We start from the raw sequence: 24,731 nt of genomic DNA, 5'->3' as shown, positions 1-24,731 counted from the left end.
ATTGGGCCAGCCTTTCCTTTGGTCTAATTTCTCTGAGCTAATTGGAAAATGCCTCTTATTATCCTTAGAATTTTTCTAAACATTGGCCCTAGACATAGGGTGCTAGCACTCCTAACACTTTTCAGTCCACCCTCTTGTTCATCTGTCTTTGGCACATAGTAGGCCCTCAATAAACATGTTAAATGAATGGACGACCAAGTACCTTATGTGCCCTCGTTCTGTCCTTTGTACGCTTGTGCACTCACACAATCTTGTGTTACCTGCCTCACCAGCTTCCCCTCTGAAGACACTCCGGCTCGTTACTCGTGTCTATCTTCTTATCAGGACCACTCTGGCATTTGGACTGGAGACTTTTCCTCTTTCAGTCACTTTCCCCTTTTACAGCCTGGTGTGGAATTCCAGGCACAGGCTGACTGAGCCCTGCTCTCCCCTTCCTTTCCAACCAATACTCTTGCCAGAATTCAGATGAAAGCGAATGACCTTCCGGTTTTGTTTTTCCCTCTGGCTTCTTACTGAGTAGCTGTCAATTTACTGAACGTAGGATGTTTAGTATAATGAGAAACTACCAAACATCTACACTAGCGTTGGCCCACAGCACTTCCAATGAAGGAACTGCTCTTTATCAGCCATCCAAGTGTGGCTACTGAGCACCTGAAGTGGATCAAGGTGACTGGGGAGTGGAATTTTAATGAACTTAAGTGTAAACAGCCATGTTGCTATGGCCGTTGCTATGGACAGTGCAGGTCTGAATATTTTACTGTATATCTTACCTTTCTGCTTCTTTTGATACATATTAGAAATTACATCTCTCTGGGCAGTATTCTATTTTGTGTTATTTTATTTTTTTAAGATTTTTTTGATGTGGCCCGGTGGTTCCACACCGAGCGGAATTCCATAGGAACTTACATTTCCAGACTACCCACTCCCCAGTGGTTTTCTTAGTCTCAGAATGTTCATGAAAATAGTTTGAAGGTTTGTTTTTGGCTCAGAAGTCGCAGACAGACATAAGGAAACCACCCCCATCCATTCTTCCTTTGCAACGATCAGCCCTCCTGTTACCCTCCCTTGCTTCAGGGCTGCCTGTGCTAGCTTTGAATTCCCTGTCCTAACACTTCAACCTGCTCAAACGCCCAGGTTAACACTCCCACCTAGTTTACTAAATGCCCATTATACCCACTGGCTGGAATGAAGCGGTCTGAGGCTGTCAGCAGTCTTTCCGCCAGTTCTTTTCTCCTGAAAACTACCTCCTTCATATTTGTTAGGCCACATCACATTCCATGCAGGTGGTTTTCAACGTGTGGTCCCTGGACATGTTAGGAATGCAAATTCTCAGGCCCAATCCCAGAACCTACTGAGTCACAAGTTCTGGGGCAGGGCTGGGAATTCTTTACCGAGGTGATGTTGATGCATTGAAGTCTGAGAACCACTATATTAGGATTGCAAAATGGTGATCTTGAAATTCTATCATTCCTCACGCATTCATCTGCGGAATTCCTCTGTAAAGTTCCCTGATCAACTAGGTTATCGTGAATTGCAATTTGTAGAAAAAGGCAGGATAATCATTTCATCATTTTCCTTTAATTGTCCATTTTCAGTGTCAGGGTTAGTGCCCTAGTTACTTTCAGGAGTGACCAACTATATTTCTTGTTCGGTTACTTTTGGCTTTCTAAAACTATCATTATGAATTCAGTTTTTAATATATTCCATCCATTTCAATCAGATATGGCCACCTGTTGTTTGAATTGGTAAACATCCAAAAGCTTACCATCATACTTTCTCTGCGAAGCTGTGGGAAACAGGGCCTGAGACACTGTGGTGGGAATGCAGAATGTCACAGCCCTTTTGAAGAGAACTTACCAGCATCTAACAAAACGACAAGCGCATTTGCCCTCTGACCCAGCAACCCTACTTCTAGAAATCCACTTCTAAGCAACTGGCTAAGAAAATGACTTCACAGTTACTCACTGTGGCATCAACACAAATGTCCTGCCGGGGACAAGGTACGCCCGTGCAGTGGAGGAGGGCGCGGCCGCAGGATGAGTGACAAGGAAGGACCTCCAGGATATGCAGGCAAGGGGCAGGGCGGCTGTCTAACACAACAGAAATACATACTTGCTTTCTGTTTTCTTAGGACACTGACTAGAAAGAAAAACAACAGTGGGTCCTGCGGAGGAGAGAGAGGAGAGCATGAGGGACAGTTAAGGAGGTGAGCTCTGAACACAACAGGCTTTGAAATCATGCCAATGCTTTACATATTTACAAACTTGAAATTTTTAAAGGCAATCCCTAAACTACAAAAATAGAATCTGAAATGAATGAACTCAATTGCCTCGGACTGGATTCTACAGAAGCCGACCCTGAGACAAGAACTTGGAAGGTGGCCCCAAGCAGCATCTGCATGGAGGTGGAAAAGGAAGAAACCCATTTGCACCCACATCAGTTTCATTTAGTATTCGGTCATTTAAATACTTCAGGACACACGTTCACATGTGAAACCATTTGCTTCCTAAGAACTAGGAGGAACCGTCTGTTTTCATTTGCTCTCAGGCACCGAAATGCATTTTCACTTAAACATACACTGCAGCAAAATTTCTGGATTCTGATGCAACACAATAAAAAGACAGTCACGTTTTATGTTTCAGGTCAACAAATATGCCTCAGGTCAAACAGTAAGATTTTAAAGGAACTTGGAAATCAACGCAAGTTTGTAACTTATGTTTCATCTAAGAATTGCGCCCAGTTTTATTATCTCTCAAGAACGAAGCAGGGACAAAGGCAAGCTGAACACTTCCTGGCTGTTGACTACTGGCGAGCTGCCGGCCTCTGGTAGGAATCTCTGTCAAGCAGCATCCTCAGTCACTCGAGGACAGTTTAAGAAGGCAGTTACAATGTGAACACGTGCATGAGCTATTATACATAATTACAAGAGCTGGTAAACTCCGGTCTCCTCAGTAGGAGCGGATGGCTGGGGGGACAGTGGCGCAGTCAGCCTCGTTCAAAGTTCTGTCGATTACGGGTCTGTATTCCAGGGAGACCTAAGAAGAGTCGGTGATGAGTTAGCGCACAAAAACGTACAAACAACCCTCTTGTATACTTTTGGAAAATTAACCATAAAAGCAGATTTGCAGACAAACGGGAACTTAAAAACAAAGGTATTCACAGGAACATTTTTCAATAACAAACTCAGGACTGACTATGTAAATCCATGTATGGAATACAGCAATTAAAATAACACTGTACCAAATTCTCAATGCTTGAAACTAAAACTTAAACTGAAAATGCTCAAAAAGTGGGTGAAACCCTGTATGTACTATTATCCTTTATCCGTAAATTATGTTTGTATTTGCAGTTTTTCCTACTTCTAAGTGAACAATTTTATATACATACGAAACTTGAAAGAAATATTTCAAAATGATAATAAAAGATCTCTCTGACTGGTGAGCTTATAAAGGTTGATTTTCTTCGTTCTTCTTGTACTTTCTAAAATGAGCATGTATTTCTTTTACGATCATAAAAAAACCCAAACACTACAAAAGTAGGCTTGTATTAAGAGGATCGTCTGAATACACTGTCAGGAAAGAGCCTACATGAGGAACTATGAAAATTGCTGTCTGCCTGTATTAGACAATCGCACTACGCACTCTAGAAGTATAAGGACACAGCATAACTTCTGTAAACCCAGATAGACAATTAAGACTATCCCTTAGGGAGCTCTGAAAAGCTTACACTTTACATCTTAATTATTTCTGAGTCTTAATGCCGAGCAGAAAGGCCAAATGGGTGAGTTATGCTTTGCGGGGGTAAGTCCGACGGGAGCCCCACTGCTCTCTCAGCTGGTGGTTTCCAGGACCCTGCTGGCCCCCTGCCCCTCCCAACTTGTTCCCTGCCCAGGGAAGTTAAGAGCTGAACAGCATCCCCTGGGCTTCCCTGAGGCTGAGGCTGCGTCCAGGTGGTCCAGTCAAAGGGAAGGGAGGGGAGAGGTGCCTTCCCGCCCCACCCCCATCCCTGCCCACAGCTCTCTGTGGGCTCAGAACCTCCATCTGCCCCCCTACAGCAGGCCTCTGGCGCTGGCCCACCCCTGCCCAGCACCAGCACAGTGGGGGCGGCCCTTATGGACCACCCGCCCACGCGGGGTTCTGTTTCCAGGCAGAAGCCTGACTGTGTCTTTTCAGTGGCGTCTCAAATCTGTCCACAGTCCGTTTAAACCCATGCTGCTTCTCCCGGTTCACCAAACACTGACCGGCATAACATGAGGGACGGCCCACGCGCCATGGCGTACGTGAGCAGAACCCGTTCCCCGCGTACCTTCCCAGTACTGATGTCCACGTAGGAGAGCGTGTGCTTCCTCCAGTGCCCCTCAAACGGCCTCTTGTGCTGCCCCTGGATGGGCTTGGAGTAATCGTACTCGTCAACCCGCTCCTGAGGCCACAGAAAGTACGTTTATTTCAGACAGTGCCGTCAACAAACATTCTACACGGCAAAACCAGAAAACACGGCAAAACCAGAAAACACGGCAAAACACGGCAAACTCCTTAAAAAGATACACGAGACTAGTCTGACATTAATTCCCCAGATCCCACTCAACAAGGAGGTCTCCATCGGCAAAGCGGACCTCGTGCAGAGCCAGGACCTTCCCAGGCCAAGCATGTCTCTACAATCCCCACCGAAACCACGCGTGCAGATCTGACCCGGAAGAGCACATGGCAAGAACACGCGCCACCGACCACCACACGCAGAGGAAGGCCACGAGACTCGGGATCCCTCGGCCAGTGGCCAGTCCTCTAGACGCACCCATGGGCCCTCACTGATGACCTGTCAGTCCTCTGGACGTAGAGATAAGCCCTGCACTCTGCGCTGGCCCAGCCTAGGGCCCCCTCCCCTTTATTCATCCCATCTGCACCCCAGCAGTCTGACAAGGTCAGGCCCCGTGCAGCACAGCTGGGCAGCAGGCTGCAGCACAGTGGGACCCAGAGCTCCACTTCTGCATTTTCTCTCTACAGCTAGCAGACGGGTGTTGGAATTAAATTGATCTTTTATGCACTTAAAAATATATCAAATCCTTTTCCTGTCTTTTTGCTCTGTACTCTAGCAGAGTTCGACTTTTTCTTTCAGCCTTTTTTATTTAAATGTTCTAGTTTTAGCAATTATATTAAATTTTTCAGAAATTTTTAAAGAGAGGCTGAATGCTGCTAAGGAATATCTTGCACGTGGTAACAGATAAGACACACAAAAGCCTCTTCAAATAAAACCCAAAACATCCAACTACTTAGCAGCTTCTGCTGAGGGAGGCCAGGCTCTTGCCGGGGGCAATGGGGCGGGGAGCACACTCCCTCACTCCCGCACCCGCACCAGTGCCTCCGGGAGGGGAGGGACGAGCCGCCCAGGGTGAGCGGGCTCTGCCTGCACATGTGCAGTGACGTCTCAGCCGCAGGAACCAACCACGGGCTCTGGGAGAGGCTTCTCCCAGACCTGTACCTTTAGACGCCCTTTCTCCATGCTTGGTGCACAGGACGAGTGTGCTCACCAACCTCCTCCTCTAACCAAGTACTCGGCAACTGGAATCCAGCCCCAATCAGTGTCTCGTGGTGGATCGAAATCCAGTTCTTCTTGCCCAGCCTCTAGCTGAGCAACCCAAACACTGTCCCGGACCAAAGCCTCTGTGTCCACCACGGGAAAGCAGCTCAGCTCCTGCTAATGCGCTCCATCCTTAACTTGACCGCCCCCAAACAACCGCTTCCGTGAAAATCTTAACTACCACATGCCGAGTACTCTTCTCTGAAGAATCTGACAAGTGAGCTCTGCATAAAAACCAGTTCATTAAAACAACGGTGATCCAAGATGAGGCTCTATAATCCTTTCCCAAACCAGAGGTGGGTCTGAAACAATGAGTTACTCGTCACTTCAAGTCAGCAGGTGAGCACTTCCAGGCAACAGAACCCGCTGCACGCTAACCTTCGCCCTAAAGAGGCTGAGAGATGCAGCACCGGATACTGATCCAAAGCCAGGACAAGGTCAAACTAGTACTGAACTCGGTGAGAACAAAGGTACGAAGGTTATCAGAAGAGAAAAAGCATTCTTCTCAACTGACTTGCGGGAAGTGCAGAGAAAGTGCAGAGAAGTGAATGCAGAGAGTGCAGGGTCAGGGCTGAGCAACGCAGCGGGGAGGACAGCGGTGCACGCGGTGGTGGCAGTGGTGGGCGGGGGGCGGGGGGGGTTGGACATGAAGGTGCACCTTGAAATCCTCCCTGGCATGAGCGCCGCGAGATTCCTTCCGGGCCTCTGCTCCATAAATGGTCTGCAGGGCACAAAGCATCAGGTTCTGCAGCTCCAGGGTCTCCACCAGGTCAGTGTTCCAGACCATTCCTGGGCACACAAGGCAGCCGTCAAAGACAACAGGATGCAGCCAGTGTCCACTCGGCAAGGACGAGTTACGTCAGCGCTAAACGGGTCGGGCTGCGCCCAGAAGCAGCCCGCCCTGCAGACATCCAGCAACAACCGTACGCAGGGGCCCGAGGAACCACTCACCCCTGTCAAACGTCTTCAGATGCTTTAGATCTCCATAGAGCTTGCTGATCTTCTCACAGCCTTCCTGTAACACGCTTCCCACACGGAACACTGCGGCATGACTTTGCATCGACTGTAATACAAAATATTTGTAAGCTTTTAATCCATGTGGAAAAGCCACACCAAGAACTGTTAAACCTTTAGGTTCTTTTTCTTATGCATTTCATTTTTTGTAAAATATTTATGTAAATAGAAAAACTAGGAAATTCAGACTGTGACTTTATTACTCTGAATTTTAAAACGAAGTTTGTTTGTTTGTTTGTGAGAACTTAAAAGACCTACTCTTCAAGCAACTTCCAAATGTATAGTACAGTAACATTAACTATAGTCACTATGCTGTGCGTTAGATCCCCCGGGCTTATTTTCATCTGGAGACTTGTACCTTTAGATGCCCTTTCTCCATGCTTCTGTTCCTTCACTCCTGCCCCCTGCCTTACCATCCCATGAGGCCTCCCCGAAGCCCAGTCTCGTTTGAAGATAGAACCACAGAACCACAGTCTTAGGAGAATGGCCATATTCACCTTTTCCCTTTTGGTGGTGTCTGTGTGGATAACCCAATGGAACCCTTTCAGGATGCAACTAAAGCAAGGGGCTTCTTTCCAGAAAATGCGCCCACACAGAAATTCTTGCAAATAATTTCAAGTGGATAAAGGTCTCATTCATGGACCAAGAATCCCGGTATTAAAGAATTTGATTGATTCCTAGCTGTTTTATTTACTTATTTATTTATCTAGAGAAGTCAACTGGTATTTTTAATTGACCTAAACCTGTGTTACCTCACGCAGTAGCCACTAACCATGTGTACCTACCTACATTTAAACTGAAATTGAATAAAATTAACTTAGACCGGCCTCATTTCCCACGCTCCACTATCACATCAGAAATACAGACCGTTCCAGCGGACGTGCTGACGCAGGTGAGCACGGCTTCCGCACGCCACCCACACTCCCCTCCTGACCTCATTCAGGGGCATCAACAGGCCCAGTTTAAAGACATTTCCCAGAGTTGCCGTAAGTAGGTGTGATGATGGGATTATTCCTCAGCAACGAGACGTGCTGGGCTTGGGAAGCTCCCAGCTGGGAACCGAGCTTCTCGGACCTTCCACTGTCCCTCCTCCTTCAGGCTGGGACAGAAGACCAGGGCCAGAGACGGTCTGAGCAGGGAAGCTGCAGCAAACGCCTAGCACGTTTGACAGAAGGCCGAGTCCTGATACTGCAGAGTTGCTGTGTCTGCCCTGGGCGGCCCTCTCCAGCCTTCAGTGTGGAAAGCACACCCTTTTATCTTACTCGGGCCTGAGCTCGCCTCCGTGACTCAGCAACCCCAGTGCAGGGCTACCGACACAGCTGGCCCGCTCATCCAGAGCGTGTCCAGGCTCCTACCTTCTGCATGTTCAGCCGTAGTTCCGATGTTCTTATGCTTCCGTTGGCAAATCTCAATTTGTCAAGATTCATGACAGATTCTTCCCCAGCATTTGGTTTAATCAAGGGAACTTTATCTCCTTTAAAAAAGACAAAAAAAAAACAACAAAAAAACCCACCAAATGTGTATTATACCTTTGCAGGGAGTTTGGAAAATGCATGCATAACCTGAGTTAATATTCCACCTGGACCACTCTATCCCTGAGGAAGCATCTATTGACCTGGGGCCAAAGAGTAAACAAAAAGACAAAATTTCTGGCAAAAAGTTGGTGCCCAATAAGTAATCTTTGAATGAACAAAACAGAAACCCTCTCTTAAGGTCAAAAATTAGATTTATTTCCTCTGTGAAGGAAAAAAACTTCATCCTCCATAGCTATTCTCATTCTGCCCAGCCCCGTTCTGGTTCTCAGACCTGGTTGTGGGGGGGGGGGGGGCGGGGGGGGGCGGGCGGCACCTGGCTGGAGGTATTTAACAGCCTCCTGCTGACCCTGGCCCTGCACCCCCTTACATAAACCTCAAGATCTTCTGTTCTTGCCTTTCTAAAAAGATAAACGCTTTGAGGGTTTTTAAGCTGCCCTGGGATGACATGTTTTTAAATGTATTTTCTGTAGAAGGTAACGCACGCAGGTGTGAAATACAGAAGACAAAGCCCTGCAGCCACTCTCTCTCCGAGGCGAGACCTGCCCAAGCTCTTCTAGGCAGGCAATTTTGCTAGCTTTTGTTTTTAATGCTTTAAAAAATGATCATTCCGTAAAATGGAGTTTTATCCTTAGGTGCACTGTTCTACAAATTTGAAGACACACGTAGACTCCTGTAATTATCACGATCAGACTATAGAATTTAAGCATTTTAACGTTTAATATAGTCCCACTTTGGGGAAAGTCGTGGGGCAAACACTCTTCCTCTCCTTTTGTCTTTAGACACTAAAGCATAACGAAGGTGTGATACCACTTTTAGTGCAGTTTGCTGCTTTTGACAAGCAGAGCTGCGTCAGCCCCACCACAAATGGACCCAGACCCTGGTGACCACCCACCGTCTCCTGCCCCAGCTTCCCTTCTCCAGATGCCACACACAAAAAATTGCACGTATGTGGTCTCTTGCGTCTGGATCACACAGCCTAAGGCCCACCCGTGCTGTGCACGTGTGGGCAGTCTGTTCCTTTTTAATGCTGAGTTCCCAAGGTTTTAAACGCGTGCATTGATCCTTCAGAGAGAAAAGTATTCTCAAAACACTTCCTTTTTCTCGCTGTCAAAGAAAGGGAACCTCAGATTTTCTGTTTTGCGCTGAGACATTGCTCCCGGGCTCTGGCGACAGCAAGAGGAGCACTAGAACTGTTGTGAGACCAGCACATGCAGCTTTTCCTCGGCAAATGACTTGAAGTCGCCACAAAAGAAAATCACTGATGGAAATCCATTCTCTCACTGAGGGGAGAGAGCTGTGACCCATCTTCTATTTTGTTTGCATTAACTCCTCCCTTTCTCCCTTAACAGATTTAGTTATAGTTTGTTTTTAGTATTTTATTAATTTTCTCTAAGTACCAAAAAATTATATATTCATTTATACCTACCATTTAAAACATTTCCTTGGAGATAAGTCATACCAGACAAGTAGTATGTGATAAACCCCTATTAAATAATGCTTTCCCAACAGTGATTTTTCTGAGAACATGATGACTGCAAAAAAACCTGACTGAAGTTACTCTTCTAACTGCCCCACCTACCCTGAGTCTAGCCTCAGGTCTCTCAGCATAAAAATCTCTGACTTTCTGTTTCCTCGCTTCCAGGGAGGGAAACCGGACGCCCGCTGGTGACCGCGATGCAAAGCGCCCTGAAACAGCCAGACCGCCGGAAGGAGCACGCACCAGGCTTGCAGGACTCCGCGATGCTCAGCGCGCACGCCCGGCCGAAGACGACCAGGTCCAGGAGCGAGTTCGCCCCCAGCCTGTTGGCGCCGTGCACCGACGCGCAGGCAGCCTCCCCACACGCGTACAGGCCGGGCACGACCTGGTCCTGGCCGCCCACGTGCTTCAGAACCTGGCGAAGAAGACTGAGATTACGGGGTGCGGTCTGCTCAGCCCCCCTCCCCTACAGTGGGGGGTCGGAAGGAGAAACGGTAAAAACTGGGCCTGCACCACCGACAGGGACCCCCACAGACACCGTGCAGCCTCCTGCCCTGGCCCCCGTGCCGAAGTCAAAGGACCCCAGGGCCACTCCACACACCCGGCAGCGCCTCACCCACCTCCCGACGTGCCCCTGCGCGCCCGCTCCGACGGTGGGCTCACAGCAGCGGAGCATGGCGGGCGGAGGGCCTTCAACGGGGAGGCGGGGGACTGGAGTCGTAAGTCAGCCTCTTACAACAGTCCCACCCAGCTTACAACAGTCCTGAGGACTGAAACCAGGTGACTAAAAAGCTCTTTGTGAGCCGCAAACCATCCAAAGGTGTTAACTGTAAAGAACACTTTGTAACACACAAGCATGCAGGAAAAACTGCAAATGACCTCATGTCTGTGACTGCGTACCAAGAAGGGATGAATCAGTTATCAGCGGTTACCTGAGGTGTGAACGCAGACACCGCAGCCAAGCCGAGGCCCCTGCCCTGCCCACCAGACTGCCCAGGGCTTCTGAGGGAGGCCCCGCGCAAGGGGCCTGCTGTGGCATGGGCTCGGCACCCTTACCTGCCCCTTGTAGTTGGTGGGGATGCCGCCCATGTTATAATGCACGGTGGGAAGCACAGGGATCGGCTCCTTGGTGACGTCCACACCCGCGAAGATCATGGCTGTCTCCGAGATGCCAGGCAGGCGCATAGCCAGCTGTTCCGGGGGGAGGTGGTGCAGCTGCAGGTACACGTGATCCTTCTCAGGGCCACAGCCTCTGGTGAAAGAGGACATCACGCCGTAAGGTCGAGAACAGCAATCCAGAAACCGTGAGGTCACAAAATCCTGGCAGCACACGAGGTTCCACATGCTTTGATGCTGGAGAAAATGCTCCCTTCATTAAGGCCACCTTTTCATGGCGTCTCTTCTCAGCACCCACCATGTGCCAGGGTAGACACCAGGTGCTGGGATGCAGCCACGAACACGACGGAAGCCCTGCCCTCACCGGGCTCCCACCTGAGGGTCGGGAGGTGCCGATTTGCCACACTCTCCCTGGTGGATGCATTACAGGGGTCTTTCACACCAGATGCTCCAAAGAACCACCTGACGTCTCCTTTCTTGTGTGCGAACGTGACGCCTCACCCGCAGATACTTAACCAGCGTCACCACAGCGGCACGAAGTCCGGCACTGAGGCCTCACGCTGCTTCACTGAGGAACAAACAACCCACCCACCTTGAGGGCCCCAAGCACCCGGGAGTTCAAGCAGCATACCAGCTGAAGCTCGCGCACTGCACTCAGGACAGCGGTGTGTCTTCTCCCCCATACTGTCCGCTTCTGACACACACTCACTCACACACACAAACCATCTGAGATGGACTTACAGCTAACTGGCTAAACTTCTCAAATGTAGAGATCCTAAACTGACAGACAACAGTCAGAGGTAACTGCACATAGGCCTCCGGGGTGGGCGGGGTGCCGACACTCACACAGAAGCCCCCCAGCCCGTGCTGAAATGCAGACACAAATCACAGCCACCAGAGGGGTGGGGTGTGCAGACACGCTCAGACCCCTCTGGGTACACGCACACAGACCTTCCTTCACGGATCTCCAGGGTCATGGAGCGGGATACGACGTCCCTGGATGCCAGGTCCTTTGCGACAGGAGCATAGCGCTCCATGAACCTCTCGCCTTGACTGTTGATAAGGATGCCTCCCTCTCCACGGCACCCTTCCGTGATGAGACAGCCAGCACCGTATATGCCTGCAAACAACGAACTGATTAAACAAGTATAACCTAAGGACCGCTGGGCCTACATCTCAAATGCAGATGTTTTTCCCAAGATACTTTGGGAGGAGACAGAAAGGGTGTGCAAAGAGCACCACACTCACGAGCGTAAGAGAGGAAAAGTTAGGGCACAGCGCAATGCCACGGTATGAAAAAACGCAATGACCAAGCTGCAGAGAAGAAAGGTCGGCTGTGTGGACGACGCGGCTCTGCTCAATACTCCGATTACAACTGTGCTTTAAACTCTCAACGTGACAAAGTTTATGTTAAGTATCTCGGTTTTAATTGTTACTACAACCTTATCAGGTTTTAATTGCTGAATGTCCTTCTGCACCATGAAATCGTGTTGGCTCCTGTAGGTCCAGAAATCAGCTTGGAAACGTGGCGTATCAAGTAACCGAACAACAATACGGCAATGATCACTACACCCGATACTGGAGTTGCACCCGCTGTGTACAACCCTAAGTCTCACCACAACCTGTGGGATGGTCCCCCTCTGCCGAGACAAGCCCACCAATGCGACGCTGGGAGACGCAGAGCCCCAATCCAAATGTGGCAACGGGGAGTGGGGAGCTGCGCCCCGATCTCAACCGTCCCTCTGCGTAAGGAGCACAAGGACGCCCGGCACTGGGTGTTGCACGCCCAGCGTAGTTTGAAGGTTATCACTTTTATTAGTGCACCAAAGGGTTACCTTGCCTTTAAAACAAGGTGCAAATTCCTGCATCTCATCTTCCAGTTTTCCTAGTTTCAGTGGCCATGTCTTCTGGTGGTTTATTTCTCATACGTTGAAAAGGAAGCAAAAGAAATGGAGCTCTAACTACAGAGGGAATTCCGAAGTCTCAGACATTGTACTGGTTAAAAACAGCAATAAGACCACCGCCTACTTCTTTTTACTACTCACCCCTGCCAGGGTCAGAAGGAACACACGGACGGAGCAAAGAGAAAAAACAGGCCCTGTTCTTTCATACAGTGGCAGCTCCTCAGCTGACAGATCAGTGAACAGCCCAGAAACAAAGTTCAGGATGGGATTCACCAACTCCCCTCCCAGGCCCCCTCCCACGTTCGTGCACTCATCACCCTCACTTGTGGACATCTCAGGGCCCCGCCTGCCGTGCTCTGTCACTGTGGCAGCCTGCCATCTGTCTGTGCCACTTCTCCACTCAAATGCATTCCCTCTGGCTCTACTGACTGAGGCCCTACCATGTGCTGGGCGCTGCAAAGACAGCGGTAAATGAGACAGACCTGCCCCCACCTCCCAGGGGGAGCTGGCACCCTAGTCGAGGAGAGGGACACCAAACAGTCACGGCCTCGCGTCTGGCTAAGTGCGCCGAGACAAGGCGCGGAAGTAAGACGCTGGCCTCCACTGCCTTGGGGGACGCAGGGAAGAATCTCCTCGGGGAAGTCACGAGTTAGGATGTGAGATATGAGAAAGCAAGTGCACGTAACTGCAGAGGAGCCTTCCCACAGGTACCGAGCACCTGAAAGGCACAAAGAGCCTGATGCCATCCTACCTGTGGGGTGGAACTGAACAAACTCCAGGTCCTGGCAGGGAAGGCCTGCCCTGGTGATCATGGCAGTGCCGTCCCCGGTGCTGGTGTGGGCGGATGTGCAGCTGAAGTAGGTGCGCCCGTAGCCTCTGGAAAACAGACAGGCCGGCAGAGAGGTGACTGCACAAGCGTCCCATCAGGACCTCCTTTCTAATGGACTGGGGTGGACCAAGCACCCAGGCAGCACCTCTGTGGGTGCATGTGCACACGCTGCCCTGGGCAACTGGGACGGTAGCCTGGGGGGCAGAGAAGGCGCTCTCGCTTGTACCTCAGGGCGCTTCTGTGCTAAGTAACTGATTTCCCTGATAAAAATGTATAAGATAATAAAACCTAAAAACATTTATGGATGCACTTCTTAAAACGGTTAAAATAACAGACTGACAGTATATAAGATGGAATTTACTTATTTTCCTCATGTGAACAAACAACACTCTTCTACCCCAGAAATCAGCGTAAACACAGCATCCCTCAAAGCAAAGGAGACGCTACTCCAGACAGCATCAGACTCTCCAGGCCTGTCTCCTCAAGGGTCCTCCCAGCTATGAACTGCTGACACTTTCCTGCCGCCGTGAGGCAGGTGTCGTCCCTCAGGCCCACAAAGCCACCCCTTGCCGGGTGAAGTCACAGCCTGCGCCTCAGCCATTACTCCGGGACCCCCCTACTCTCATCAGAATAAATAAATTCAGCTCGCCTGCAGAGAAGTTGAACACGACTAAACCAGACTCTCACCCAGTAGCTACAACAGTGTTCTTTGCTCTGATGCGGTGGATGGACCCGTCTTCTATGCACAGAGCAATAACGCCTCGACACTCCCCGTTCTCCATCAGGAGATCCAAGGCAAAGTACTCCACAAAATAGCTGGTGTCATACCGCAGAGACTGAAAAAGAAAGAAAAACAACCAGGCAAGGGGCCACATTTGCAATTGCACCGTTAAAGCTAACCGATTAGAGACCTTGATCGGAGTGGGCACAGCGATCAGGCGGACCCTAGCGGAACACTGGCTTGGAAAAGGAGCCACAGACTTCAACCCATGGATGGCAGTGCTGATGCATCGTGTGACAACTCAGCTGTACAAACAATGCACCTCGGAAGAGGGTGCCGCACGTGGGACACATCTCTCAGCTCTACACACCCCGAGAGGCGCCACAGAGGCAACGCTAGCCTCCCCTCAGAGCTGCTGCGAGAGCTGCGCCCGTGGACCGTGGGGTCCCGACTTAGCCCAGGGTGTACTGCACGGCGTCTGCTGCCGTCTGGCCACTTAGTCCAAGTAAAGCAAAACGCTCAGCACGTTTGTAATGACTATCAATTTAAGTTTTTAGAACAGATACTTGCAAATTAACAACTATCAAGTTACTCTGCTGCTCAAAAAGCGATCCCTGGGCGGACAGGCTGACACGCTGACCTGTCCCCGGGGTGGCCTGCTTCCCATGTCACCACACGCCTGGCCTGGCCGCGTCCCACCACCCTGTGCACCCAGGGCACCTCACCCTTCCATACAAAGTGTGCAGCAGCGAGTGGCCAGTGCGGTCGGCCACGCAGCAGCACCGATGGGCCTGCCCGCCTTTCCCGAACTTGAGGCTCTGTCCACCAAAGGCACGCTGGTAGATCTTCCCATCTTCAGTTCTGCTGAACGGCATGCCGTAATTCTCCAGCTGAGAAACAGAAAAACACCGAGCGCTAACGGGATCCAGACGCTCACGGCTAACTCACGCTAGAACACAACACAAATCTGCAAGCCCCGAACGAACACATTCTACGGAGAGCCCAGCAGCAGAAGACAGGAGCGTTCCCGTTAGAGCAGCTCGCTGCAACCTGCCGGCTGAGCACTCCCACCACAACCCCTCCTGCATCGGACAGCCGGCAAGGACGTTACCTCCACCACGGAGGCCGGGGCCTGCTCCGTCATGTAGTGGATGGCATCCTGGTCCCCCAGCCAGTCGGAGCCCTTCACGGTGTCGTAGAAGTGCCACCTCCAGTTGTCCTCCTCCATGTTCCCCAGGGCGGCGTTGATCCCCCCCTGAAACACCAGCAGCCCCGTGAGCTACAGCAGACTCACCTCCCCACTGCCTCCTGCCCGGAGCCAGATTCGGAAAAAGCCAGCTACTCGCGCGAGAGGGCCAGTGAGGGATCTCACCGTCCGGCAGACTCCGAAGCGCATCTCCTCCCCCTGCAACCTAGAGGCAGGGCCCAGTTACGGCATCCCCCAGCCTCAGGCGCCTCACCCATGAGAGGGACACGGAGCCCAACCCCTTGGGGCGTCATCTGGAGGGTCGGCAGAGGTTCCTCAGATGAGGCTTCTTCCTTACCAAGCCCGGCATGTAAAAGGGATTCAAATCTAATAGCTTCATGACAAACGTTCCCAATGGTACTGGAGTGCAGGCGCTAAAGGCAGAAGCGCTTCCTGCCGAGGGCTCAGAGCCCCAGCCCCCACCCCGCCCCGAGCCTGCCCCTCAGTCACAGAAATCGCAGTACACCTGCCCACCCCCCCAAATTAAAACTGCACATCTCTTCAGATAATCTTTCTCCCAAGGCACGCTAACCTCCCTTTCTCCCAGTTGTTGCTCAGTCATAACTTTTGAGTCAGCACTCTCATTGGAATTTCTTCAGCTGTGGCTGCTGTGCGTCAGTTTCCCATGTTATGCTTGGCTACCACTAAACGAGTCACTAGCACAGAGCAAGGAACGCTGGACAGACACGCACCGCGAGTCACCACGTTCCTTCCTCCCTCCCTCCTCCATCCCCTCCAATCGTAAACCCAAACACAATCCTGATAAAAAATGTTAAGTACCAGGGCAGCAGAATGTAGAAAGCTGGTTTAAAATAATGCAGAAACGAAACTGCCTTCCAAAGGGGTTATATAAATTTATATCCTCACCAGCAATGTAAAAAAATGTGTTTCCCCATAGCCTTGCCAACAGAGTTTTGTCAAACTTGGAGTTTTGCTAATCTAGTAAGTAAAAAATAATATCTCAATAAATAAATAATACAAAAACATGTGGCCCAGTGCATGCAAAAATGCTGTTATCCTTCCCCCAATTAAACCTTCTTTTCTCGAGAACCAGCATTCAAGTTAAGCTACCCTTTTCTCATTCTTTTTATTGCATTACTATTGCACTACCTGAAAACTGCATTTTTTGCAATACCGTTCAAAATTACCTGCTTAGATCTATTCTTGCTTTTAGACAATGAATTATCCAAGGGTATTTATTACTTATTCTTCAGTTTAAAAAGCACAGCTTTCGAACAAAGTATCTAGGCAGTTTAGTGCGTAAAGAATGTGGCTGGACCCTGACTATAGCTATTCCAGATGTAACGGTGATGGGAGCTCTTGTTGCTTCGTACAAAGTCAGCACACCCTCTGTTGTCTCCATGGGGAAATGCGTTCAAATACCAGAAGAGATGGTCAAATGTGATTCTAGAATACTACCTGCATACCAGCTGGGCACTCCCTATAGTGTGCCTACAGTGAATAAACAAAATAATAAAGTCACATAATTTCCCACCTTACTTTTTCTTCTTCCCTAAATTCAGAGCATTAAAGGCCACTGTTTTCTGTGCTGCAGCTTCACACCATCATCAGAGCTCGTCACCACCACTCGAGGTCTGCCCTGAGGTTCCTCCGGCAGGTACAGAGCGAGCCCACGACAAACTTGTTCACATGGGGTAAGGGCAGTGAAGGAGCTCACACCATGATGGAGGCGGGCATGACTGGAGCAGAAATAGGAGTGACAACAAGGCTCTGGGCAGTGGGGCGGGGGCAGGGTGGGCAGAGACCTCCTGGCGAGGGAGCGCCAAGAACAGAGGGAGCCCAGTGGAGGGCGGCCCGCGGCGGGAGGCTGCTGTGGTGGAGCGCCGGGCTGTGCAGTGCCTCGCGAGCACCAAAAGGACGGAGAGAGCCCTTTCTCATACCTGGGCTGCGACGGTGTGTGACCTGGTGGGAAAGAGCTTTGTGACGCAGGCCGTGTTAAACCCTGCTTCAGAAAGGCCAAATGCAGCTCGCAGGCCCGCCCCTCCGGCGCCGACCACCACCGCATCGAATTCATGATCCACTACTGGGTACTGAGTAGAAATCTGGAAAAGAAAATGCCCCCTGTCAATCACTGGTTCAACTAGGCCAGACACTGAGGCTGTGGTTACGGTGAAAGAGAGTCATTGCCACGCCCAGAGGGCCTCCATCCTGTGCTGAGACTGCACACCAGGTACAATGCAGTAGTCACAGCAGACGTGGTGGGCTCACCCTCGAACTGAAAGGGGACGGCAAACAGCTCTCATCAATAGCAGAGCACCAATCCCATGGAGCTAGGGCACCCACCACTTGTTGAAAGGCCGAAAACTAAGTAGGGGACCAGAGATGCAGAGGAAAGCAACATCACAAATCAAAATACCAGTTCTAACTACGGTTTTTCTTTGCAATTATCCTTTTTACTAATCTTCTCTTTTTACATTTATACCCACATGCATGTACAAATCTACGCTTACAGTGTAGTACAGATCATGATTTGAAGCTTCTCATGAAAACACTGCAATGTTGTTTCATTTAGATAAGGACAGTCCATTCACCTGAGTGACCATCCAGGAACCAAGGACACAGGTCTACTGCAGGCCCACGTTGTATTTACGACTGAGAAAGCGCCAACAAGCATTCAGTAGCTATTGTGAGCTTATGAGATAGAAACTTAGAAGCAAATTTCAGTTTCCTCAACAGACCGCAGAAGGGCCTCGTAAACACAAAAGAGCCCAAGTTGCTACACAGTCCTCAGCTGAGGAGGGTGTCTGTCACCATCCATTCCAGTAAATACCGTTCATCTGACATTTGTATTTCATTATTTTTTTACTTAAAGTTTAATCTGGCTTACAGATATGTAAGAGCTACAAACAAAAAAATGTTAATATCTATGCTTGTATTTGTACTATAATTAAGTATTATTACACTAAAAATAATGAGCATGAATGAAAAATTTTTAAGTAAAACCTGTGTTACTCAAATACATTAAAACCTGGTATAGAACCCTACTCCGTTAAGTCAAAAAAATCACTTATAACAAAGTCATGAACTTACTGCGTCTGAAACTTTAGCGGACGACCTCTTACTGCTATCAACGGTGAAGTGAAAACTGCGGGCTCCTGTGTGCGATGCTGCTGGACGCTGCTGAAACACAGATGGAACACTAAGTGTCTTCACGGAACAGGGGACTTGTAATTAAAACTTCCCTTCTAAGTTGACAACCTTCTTATGTACCCAGGTGCTCCCTTTTAAAAAAAAAAATTAATTTATTTATTTTTGGCGGCGTTGCTGCATGCGGGCTTTCTCTAGTTGCGGCGAGCGGGGGCTACTCTTCGTTGCGGTGCGTGGGCTTCTCACTGTGGTGGCTTCCCTTGTTGCGGAGCACGGGCTCTAAGAGTGCAGGCTTCAGCAGTTGTGACATGTGGGCTTCAGCAGTTGTGGCTCGCGGGCTCTAGGGTGCAGGCTCAGCAGTTGTGGTGCACAGGCTTAGCTGTTCCACAGCACGTGGGCTCTTCCCCGACCAGGGCTCGAACCCGTGTCCCCTGCATTGGCAGGCGGATTCTCAACCACTGCACCACCAGGGAAGCCCGCTGGTGCTCCCTTTCACCCAGAAGCCTTACCCGGAAGCCTCCACTTAACCCTGAAGGTTAAGGCAAGGGCTAAGGACCCAGGGCAGGCCCAGGAGGCGAGGAGTTGGCACTCCAGCGAAGGCCCTTCTAGGTGAAGTTTGTTTCCAGACAGGACACTGACTCGGGAAATGACAAAAGGCACACTTTCACATTAATGTCTTAATTTATGGTACTTCGTGGAGAATGGGGAAGGCATCTGTGCTGCCTGAGTGGCAGTTTTGCCAAGAATGAAGTACCTTCCCGGGATCCATCCCAGCCCTCTGCATGCTGGAGCTCCCCTGTGAGGTTCTGCGGGTCACTGGAGGAGGCGCCAGGCAGCGCGTTGGGAGTGGGTGCTCCAGAGCAGGCTGTCACTGGGTGTGGTGACGTCCCTTCCCCGAAGACGAGAAGATTCGGCCCCAGAGATGCTCCTGGTCCTGCCTCACCACTCTCCACACCTGCGCTAGGCTCAGCCACGCCCCTTTACCTGGCATACTCCGCGCGCCGTTCCCTCTGCTAGGACACCTGTCCCTGGGCAACCTCTACAAGTCTCAGCTCAAATGTCCCATCCTATAACCATTTACCCAAGAAAATGGTATTAATGAAATCACAGCCCAGCATGAGAGGCAACCTTCTCCATAGGCTAGCAATGGTCAGCAACTTAGGGAATGAGTTTTTCCATTCTGCTGACTGCATTTTACTAGACCACTGATAAAACAGTCTTAGAAATATCTTGAAGAACAGTTTTGGGAAATAAGTACATTCAACGATGACAAAAGGGATGCCTTCAAGTATTCTGCAATTGGAAGAGATGTTTCAATTCTGTGGGGAAAGAAATTATGCTATGGGACAAACAAGTGGGGATAACAGGGAGGAGAATTACCAAATACAAAATGAACTCCAACTGAGCTGTTTGAAGCTGGACAGACTTCCCTGTAAGTGAGGGACTCAGGCCGGAGCTGGACGACCTGACCGGCTACTTGCGAGCAGCGCCCGAGCTGGCTCCCCCTAACTCTGAGACTGAGTGGCAGCTGGCTCCCCCTAACTCTGAGACTGAGTGGCAGCTGGCTCCCCCTAACTCTGAGACTGAGTGGCAGCTGGCTCCCCCTAACTCTGAGACTGAGTGGCAGCTGGCTCCCCCTAACTCTGAGACTGAGTGGCAGCTGGCTCCCCCTAACTCTGAGACTGAGTGGCAGCTGGCTCCCCCTAACTCTGAGACTGAGTGGCAGCTGGCTCCCCCTAACTCTGAGACTGAGTGGCAGCTGGCTCCCCCTAACTCTGAGACTGAGTGGCAGCTGGCTCCCCCTAACTCTGAGACTGAGTGGCAGCTGGCTCCCCCTAACTCTGAGACTGAGTGGCAGCTGGCTCCCCCTAACTCTGAGACTGAGTGGTAGCTGGCTCCCCCTAACTCTGAGACTGAGTGGCAGCTGGCTCCCCCTAACTCTGAGACTGAGTGGCAGCTGGCTCCCCCTAACTGAGACTGAGTGGCAGCTGGCTCCCCCTAACTCTGAGACTGAGTGGCAGCTGGCTCCCCCTAACTCTGAGACTGAGTGGCAGCTGGCTCCCCCTAACTCTGAGACTGAGTGGCAGCTGGCTCCCCCTAACTCTGAGACTGAGTGGCAGCTGGCTCCCCCTAACTCTGAGACTGAGTGGTAGCTGGCTCCCCCTAACTCTGAGACTGAGTGGTAGCTGGCTCCCCCTAACTCTGAGACTGAGTGGCAGCTGGCTCCCCCTAACTCTGAGACTGAGTGGCAGCTGGCTCCCCCTAACTCTGAGACTGAGTGGCAGCTGGCTCCCCCTAACTGAGACTGAGTGGCAGCTGACACAAACACTGAGTTGACTTTAATAGCGCCGATTCAAAAGTAGTTTCCTGGGTTTTTAAGTAGATCTGAACTGATAAGAGTCATACTCTTGAATTCTCCATTTGCAATGTTAAGTACGTTTGTTTTTATGGACAAGACCACTCTTTCAGATATGAACTAAAAAAACAAATATTTTTCAGCTGTATAATTTTTAAATGGTAAAATCATATTTTAACAAAAACTAAGTCCCTGAAAGAATTCTAATACAAATGTTCTTGAAAATTTCATAAAGAATAATATAAATACAGCTAATAGCACCAATAAGAACAGTACATTTTGATGCCAAATTAAAATTAAAACAGAAACCGTGAGATTCCCTGTTTATTTCTTCTTTCTAGGATGTTCACACACACACACACACACCCCACAAGCACACGGTTAGCTTAAAAAGCAGTAGCTACCGTAAAGAAATCTTTAACAAATATCATATTATCTCTCTGTGGAAAACAGTAACATTATTTTTTGTATCTAAATCCAATTTGGGGAGTGATATTAGAATCTGGAGCCCAATTTTAATCCCATTTCTGTCTTTAGATAAAACTTGTATTATGTCACTTCTTAATCTAACGTTTTTTGAAGAGAAATTATCAAACCTTTCCCAAGAGGGTAACGAAAAAGAATGCAGAAATCTACCTAAGGTAGAATTAAAAGAACACAGAGCTCTTAATAGCATAAAAGTACAGGTGACTGAATTAGGAGGAAAAGGAGAGAAAAAGTGAGAAGGGTAGAGATACTGATGCCCTCCATCCAGCAAAGTGGTGCTGGGGGCTGTCCTCATCTAACAGAATACACCTGCGAATCATGAACAAGAAACCAATTTGTAAGCACAAGCTACACAATTACAAAAGTAGACAATAAAGGATCTGAAGTGGTTGCATAATTATACTGGGAGAACTGAGGATGTGGGTAGGAGGATGGTTTAAGTGAGCTAAATCCTCATTTACCAGCAAAAGTCAATGTCTAAACTGGACAAAAATGCACCTGCATTATCAGCTAGAGAAATGGAGGTAAACACCAGGGGCCAATACCAAAAACAGTTCAAAGTTGTTTCCACTGGGGAAAAGGTCTGGGGAAGGAGGTGGTCTTATACCTTTTCACTTATAAGGGCTTCTGTACTGACATTTTCTTTTCCAAGTATGTGTAATTATTTTCACTAAAAATGTAAAGGTTTTTAAAACAGGGATGTTTCAAATACCATTCACATGATTACCGAGGGCAGGCTGTGAGCTGTGGGCCTGGCACGGAGGCCAGCTCTCCCAGGTTACCTCACAGAATCCTCATTCACCCCACAGAGAAACCGAGTCTCTTCAGGACGCAGCAGCTCTGGACTGGGTCTGCCCGGCTGGCTCCAAATCCTGTACTGTCCCCACCATCTAGGGACCCCTGGGGAAAATCTCCGGACTCCAAACTAAGATGAATATCCAGGCTGTATGCCCAAACTGAGCCACAACTTTTCAAGTGAACCAGGAAGAACATGACACGGAATGCAGAACTGAAAACCAATGGCATTATAATTATCCCAAGAAACAAAACGTTACTACAGTGGCCTAAATAATGTAAATCTAGATACACCATTAAGACATACTCAGAATGATACATTCAAAGAGAAGAAGCTGACTTATTCTAGAACAATATCTTGTTGAAAATTGAGAAATCTCAACTGAAGGGAGAAGGTAAGCAACTGAAGTTCTTGGCTTTACCTTCCCTTTCGATTTAACTGTCAATACTTTGCAACAGTTTGTAAAGTCTGTCAGTGCACTGGGACAACGGGAAAGGAAACAAAGGCAAAATAGGTTTGATAATTTTGTAACTTTAAAGCAGCTGTAAATATGACTTGGAAACACCACAGAATTGAACAAAATGAGATAAAGAAAAATTTTGTAGACTTTATTCAAATTATCCTCATCAAGAAGGCTTTATGAACATTCCTCGGCTGGAGATCATGAATTCCTTTCTTTTTTTGTTCTGCTAATTTGATGCTTTTGTTCTTGCCAATCTGAAACTCCAATACACAGCTTGTGGACAGATTAATTTCCATAGACGGAAATAATTTCCAAAGCTATCTACATCAGAATAAAAAACCTTTAGAAACCCAAGACCATCTTCGGTAGACCTAACCTGTGGTTCAACTTTGCTAGCTCTACCTTGCCATCATGTTCACAACCACCTGAAAATGGGACCATGGTGAAGATTCAAGGAGACAGTGGAGCGCAGTGCTGGCAGCCAAGAGCGGGTTCAACCGAGATCACTTCCAATCAAGCCAATAGGAAAGGAGAGGTTTAGGCTCCAACTTGTGGTGCGCCGGAACTTTACTCTTACTTTCAGCTAAAAGCTCACAGCTGAATTCCTTCCAGCCCAGCTTGTGTAAAGGACAGCAATATTTTCATAAAATGGCAAAGGGCGAGGGGTAGGTGAAGGGTGTCTGCAGGATGGAATAAGGAACTCCTGGTTCCAGTCTGGTCTGAAGACAGACGTGTCAGCTCTTCCCCAGTCACCACCACATACCAAATCTGTCATCTCACCTAACGACAAGGGCCCACTCAGAAGTTTGCTCAAACTTTGTTGACTAAAACTACCGCACTGACCATGGACTTCATTTCCTGCTTATGGACCCCCTGCTACAACTGTGTCTTAGAGCTCAAGATTTGGGGGCTGGGGGAACCTCTGCTCAGTAAGAACCAGCAACACATGAAAGCATTTAAAATGCTTTCTAGTGTTGGTAGGTTGTCCGACTAATCCACCTCACATTTAACATTAACTTTTAATTCCTGTATTTTAAAAAGAAGAAAACTGTGGGTATAATTACAGGCATAAATCAAGTCAACATTGTTGAAAGCCTTGGTTCCCACTGGGACCTTTACTTTGTAATTAAATTACTAACTAGTAGGCTCGAGGAGTTCATGTAAAAGAACCAAATAACTAAACCCTCTAAATTCAGTGCTTCCAATAAAACCCCCCAGGGCTTCCCTGGTGGCGCAGTGGTTGAGAGTCCGCCTGCCGATCCAGGGGACACGGGTTCGTGCCCCGGTCCGGGAAGATCCTACATGCCGCGGAGCGGCTGGGCCCGTGAGCCATGGCCGCTGAGCCTGCGCGTCCGGAGCCTGTGCTCCGCAACGGGAGAGGCCACAACAGTGAGAGGCCCGCGTACCAAAAAAAAAACCCCAAATCGACTCTGAAGGCCTCACCGTCAGGAGTGCAGGGGCCACGGTCCAGCAGCCAGGCCTCGGGAAAGCACATCCCGGACCGACCCGAGTGGGGCTAGCGGGACTCCGCAGCCCAGGAAGACACCCGCCCCGCGTCCGCCCCAGTGGCTTTGCGGTCAGTGCTCAGGGGTCACCGCACAACACCCAGAAGCAAGGTCGAGCCTAGTGCCGGGGCTCCGCTCGGATCCCACCCGCCCGGCTCCACCGCGATCAGGCCGCCCCGGGCCCGTCCCACCGTGTGACCTTGGGCGGCCGTGTCCTGGAGCGCGCGCCCGGGGCTGAGCGGGCTGCCTCGGCCGTCGCCCCGGGCTCCTGACCGGGCCCTGGGAGGGGACGGGTCCCGGGCGGCCCGCAGCGTCGTGACCTTCACCGCGCCGCAACTCGCTCGGCTGGAACAGAGTCCGGCGGGCCCTCCCCAGCCCGCCCCACCTCGGGGTCGGGGTCGCGGGACCCAGCGTCCGCCCTGCCCCACCCGCAACGCCAACTCACCGCCCAGGTCAGCGCTAGGCGCCGGGCGCGAAGCAGCCGCGACACAACCCCGATCCCAGACATGTCTGCCCTCCGCCACGGTCCCGCCAGTCCCCGCGCAGACCGCGCCTGCGCACGTCGCCGCGCTCGGGGCCGACGGTGGTGGGGCGGGACGCC

The 24,731-nt window shown here is 50.0% G+C and overlaps 1 protein-coding gene across 2 annotated transcripts; it reads right to left on the bottom strand.

The window, feature by feature from the left end:
- Window positions 1-1,558: 1,558 nt before the first annotated feature.
- On the bottom strand, window positions 1,559-24,702 carry SDHA (succinate dehydrogenase complex flavoprotein subunit A). 2 transcript variants are annotated; one of them, XM_030856472.2, is made up of 15 exons: window positions 24,576-24,702; window positions 18,468-18,554; window positions 17,318-17,479; window positions 15,282-15,425; window positions 14,896-15,060; window positions 14,137-14,285; window positions 13,372-13,496; window positions 11,668-11,836; window positions 10,657-10,852; window positions 9,844-10,015; window positions 7,944-8,062; window positions 6,526-6,637; window positions 6,233-6,363; window positions 4,306-4,419; window positions 1,559-3,035 (listed from the first exon to the last, which is right to left on the bottom strand). In XM_030856472.2, exons 1-15 carry the CDS (start codon window positions 24,636-24,638, stop codon window positions 2,949-2,951), a joined length of 1,995 nt encoding a protein of 664 aa, XP_030712332.1. In that variant the 5' UTR covers window positions 24,639-24,702; the 3' UTR covers window positions 1,559-2,948. The 2 variants fall into 2 exon arrangements, with proteins under 2 accessions (XP_030712332.1, XP_030712331.1); XM_030856471.2 differs by having other exon boundaries at window positions 18,468-18,557; window positions 24,576-24,701.
- Between the last annotated feature and the right edge of the window lie 29 nt (window positions 24,703-24,731).

The sequence above is a fragment of the Globicephala melas genome, chromosome 3, assembly GCF_963455315.2.
Source record: "Globicephala melas chromosome 3, mGloMel1.2, whole genome shotgun sequence".
Taxonomy (NCBI): domain Eukaryota; kingdom Metazoa; phylum Chordata; class Mammalia; order Artiodactyla; family Delphinidae; genus Globicephala; species Globicephala melas.
Note: the sequence above shows the minus strand (reverse complement) of the source record. Positions and strands in the feature narration are given on the sequence as shown.

Bases quoted from the DNA above. Each gene is read 5' to 3' on its own strand.
- SDHA (XM_030856471.2), bottom strand. From the start codon at position 24,638: ATGTCTGGGATCGGGGTTGTGTCGCGGCTGCTTCGCGCCCGGCGCCTA. The intron at 17,480-18,467 runs GTAAGTTCATGA...TTTCTTTTCCAG, and splicing joins CCGCTAAAGTTTCAGACGCA to ATTTCTACTCAGTACCCAGT. The intron at 6,638-7,943 runs GTAGGAGCCTGG...TTTGTATTACAG, and splicing joins TACGGCTGAACATGCAGAAG to TCGATGCAAAGTCATGCCGC.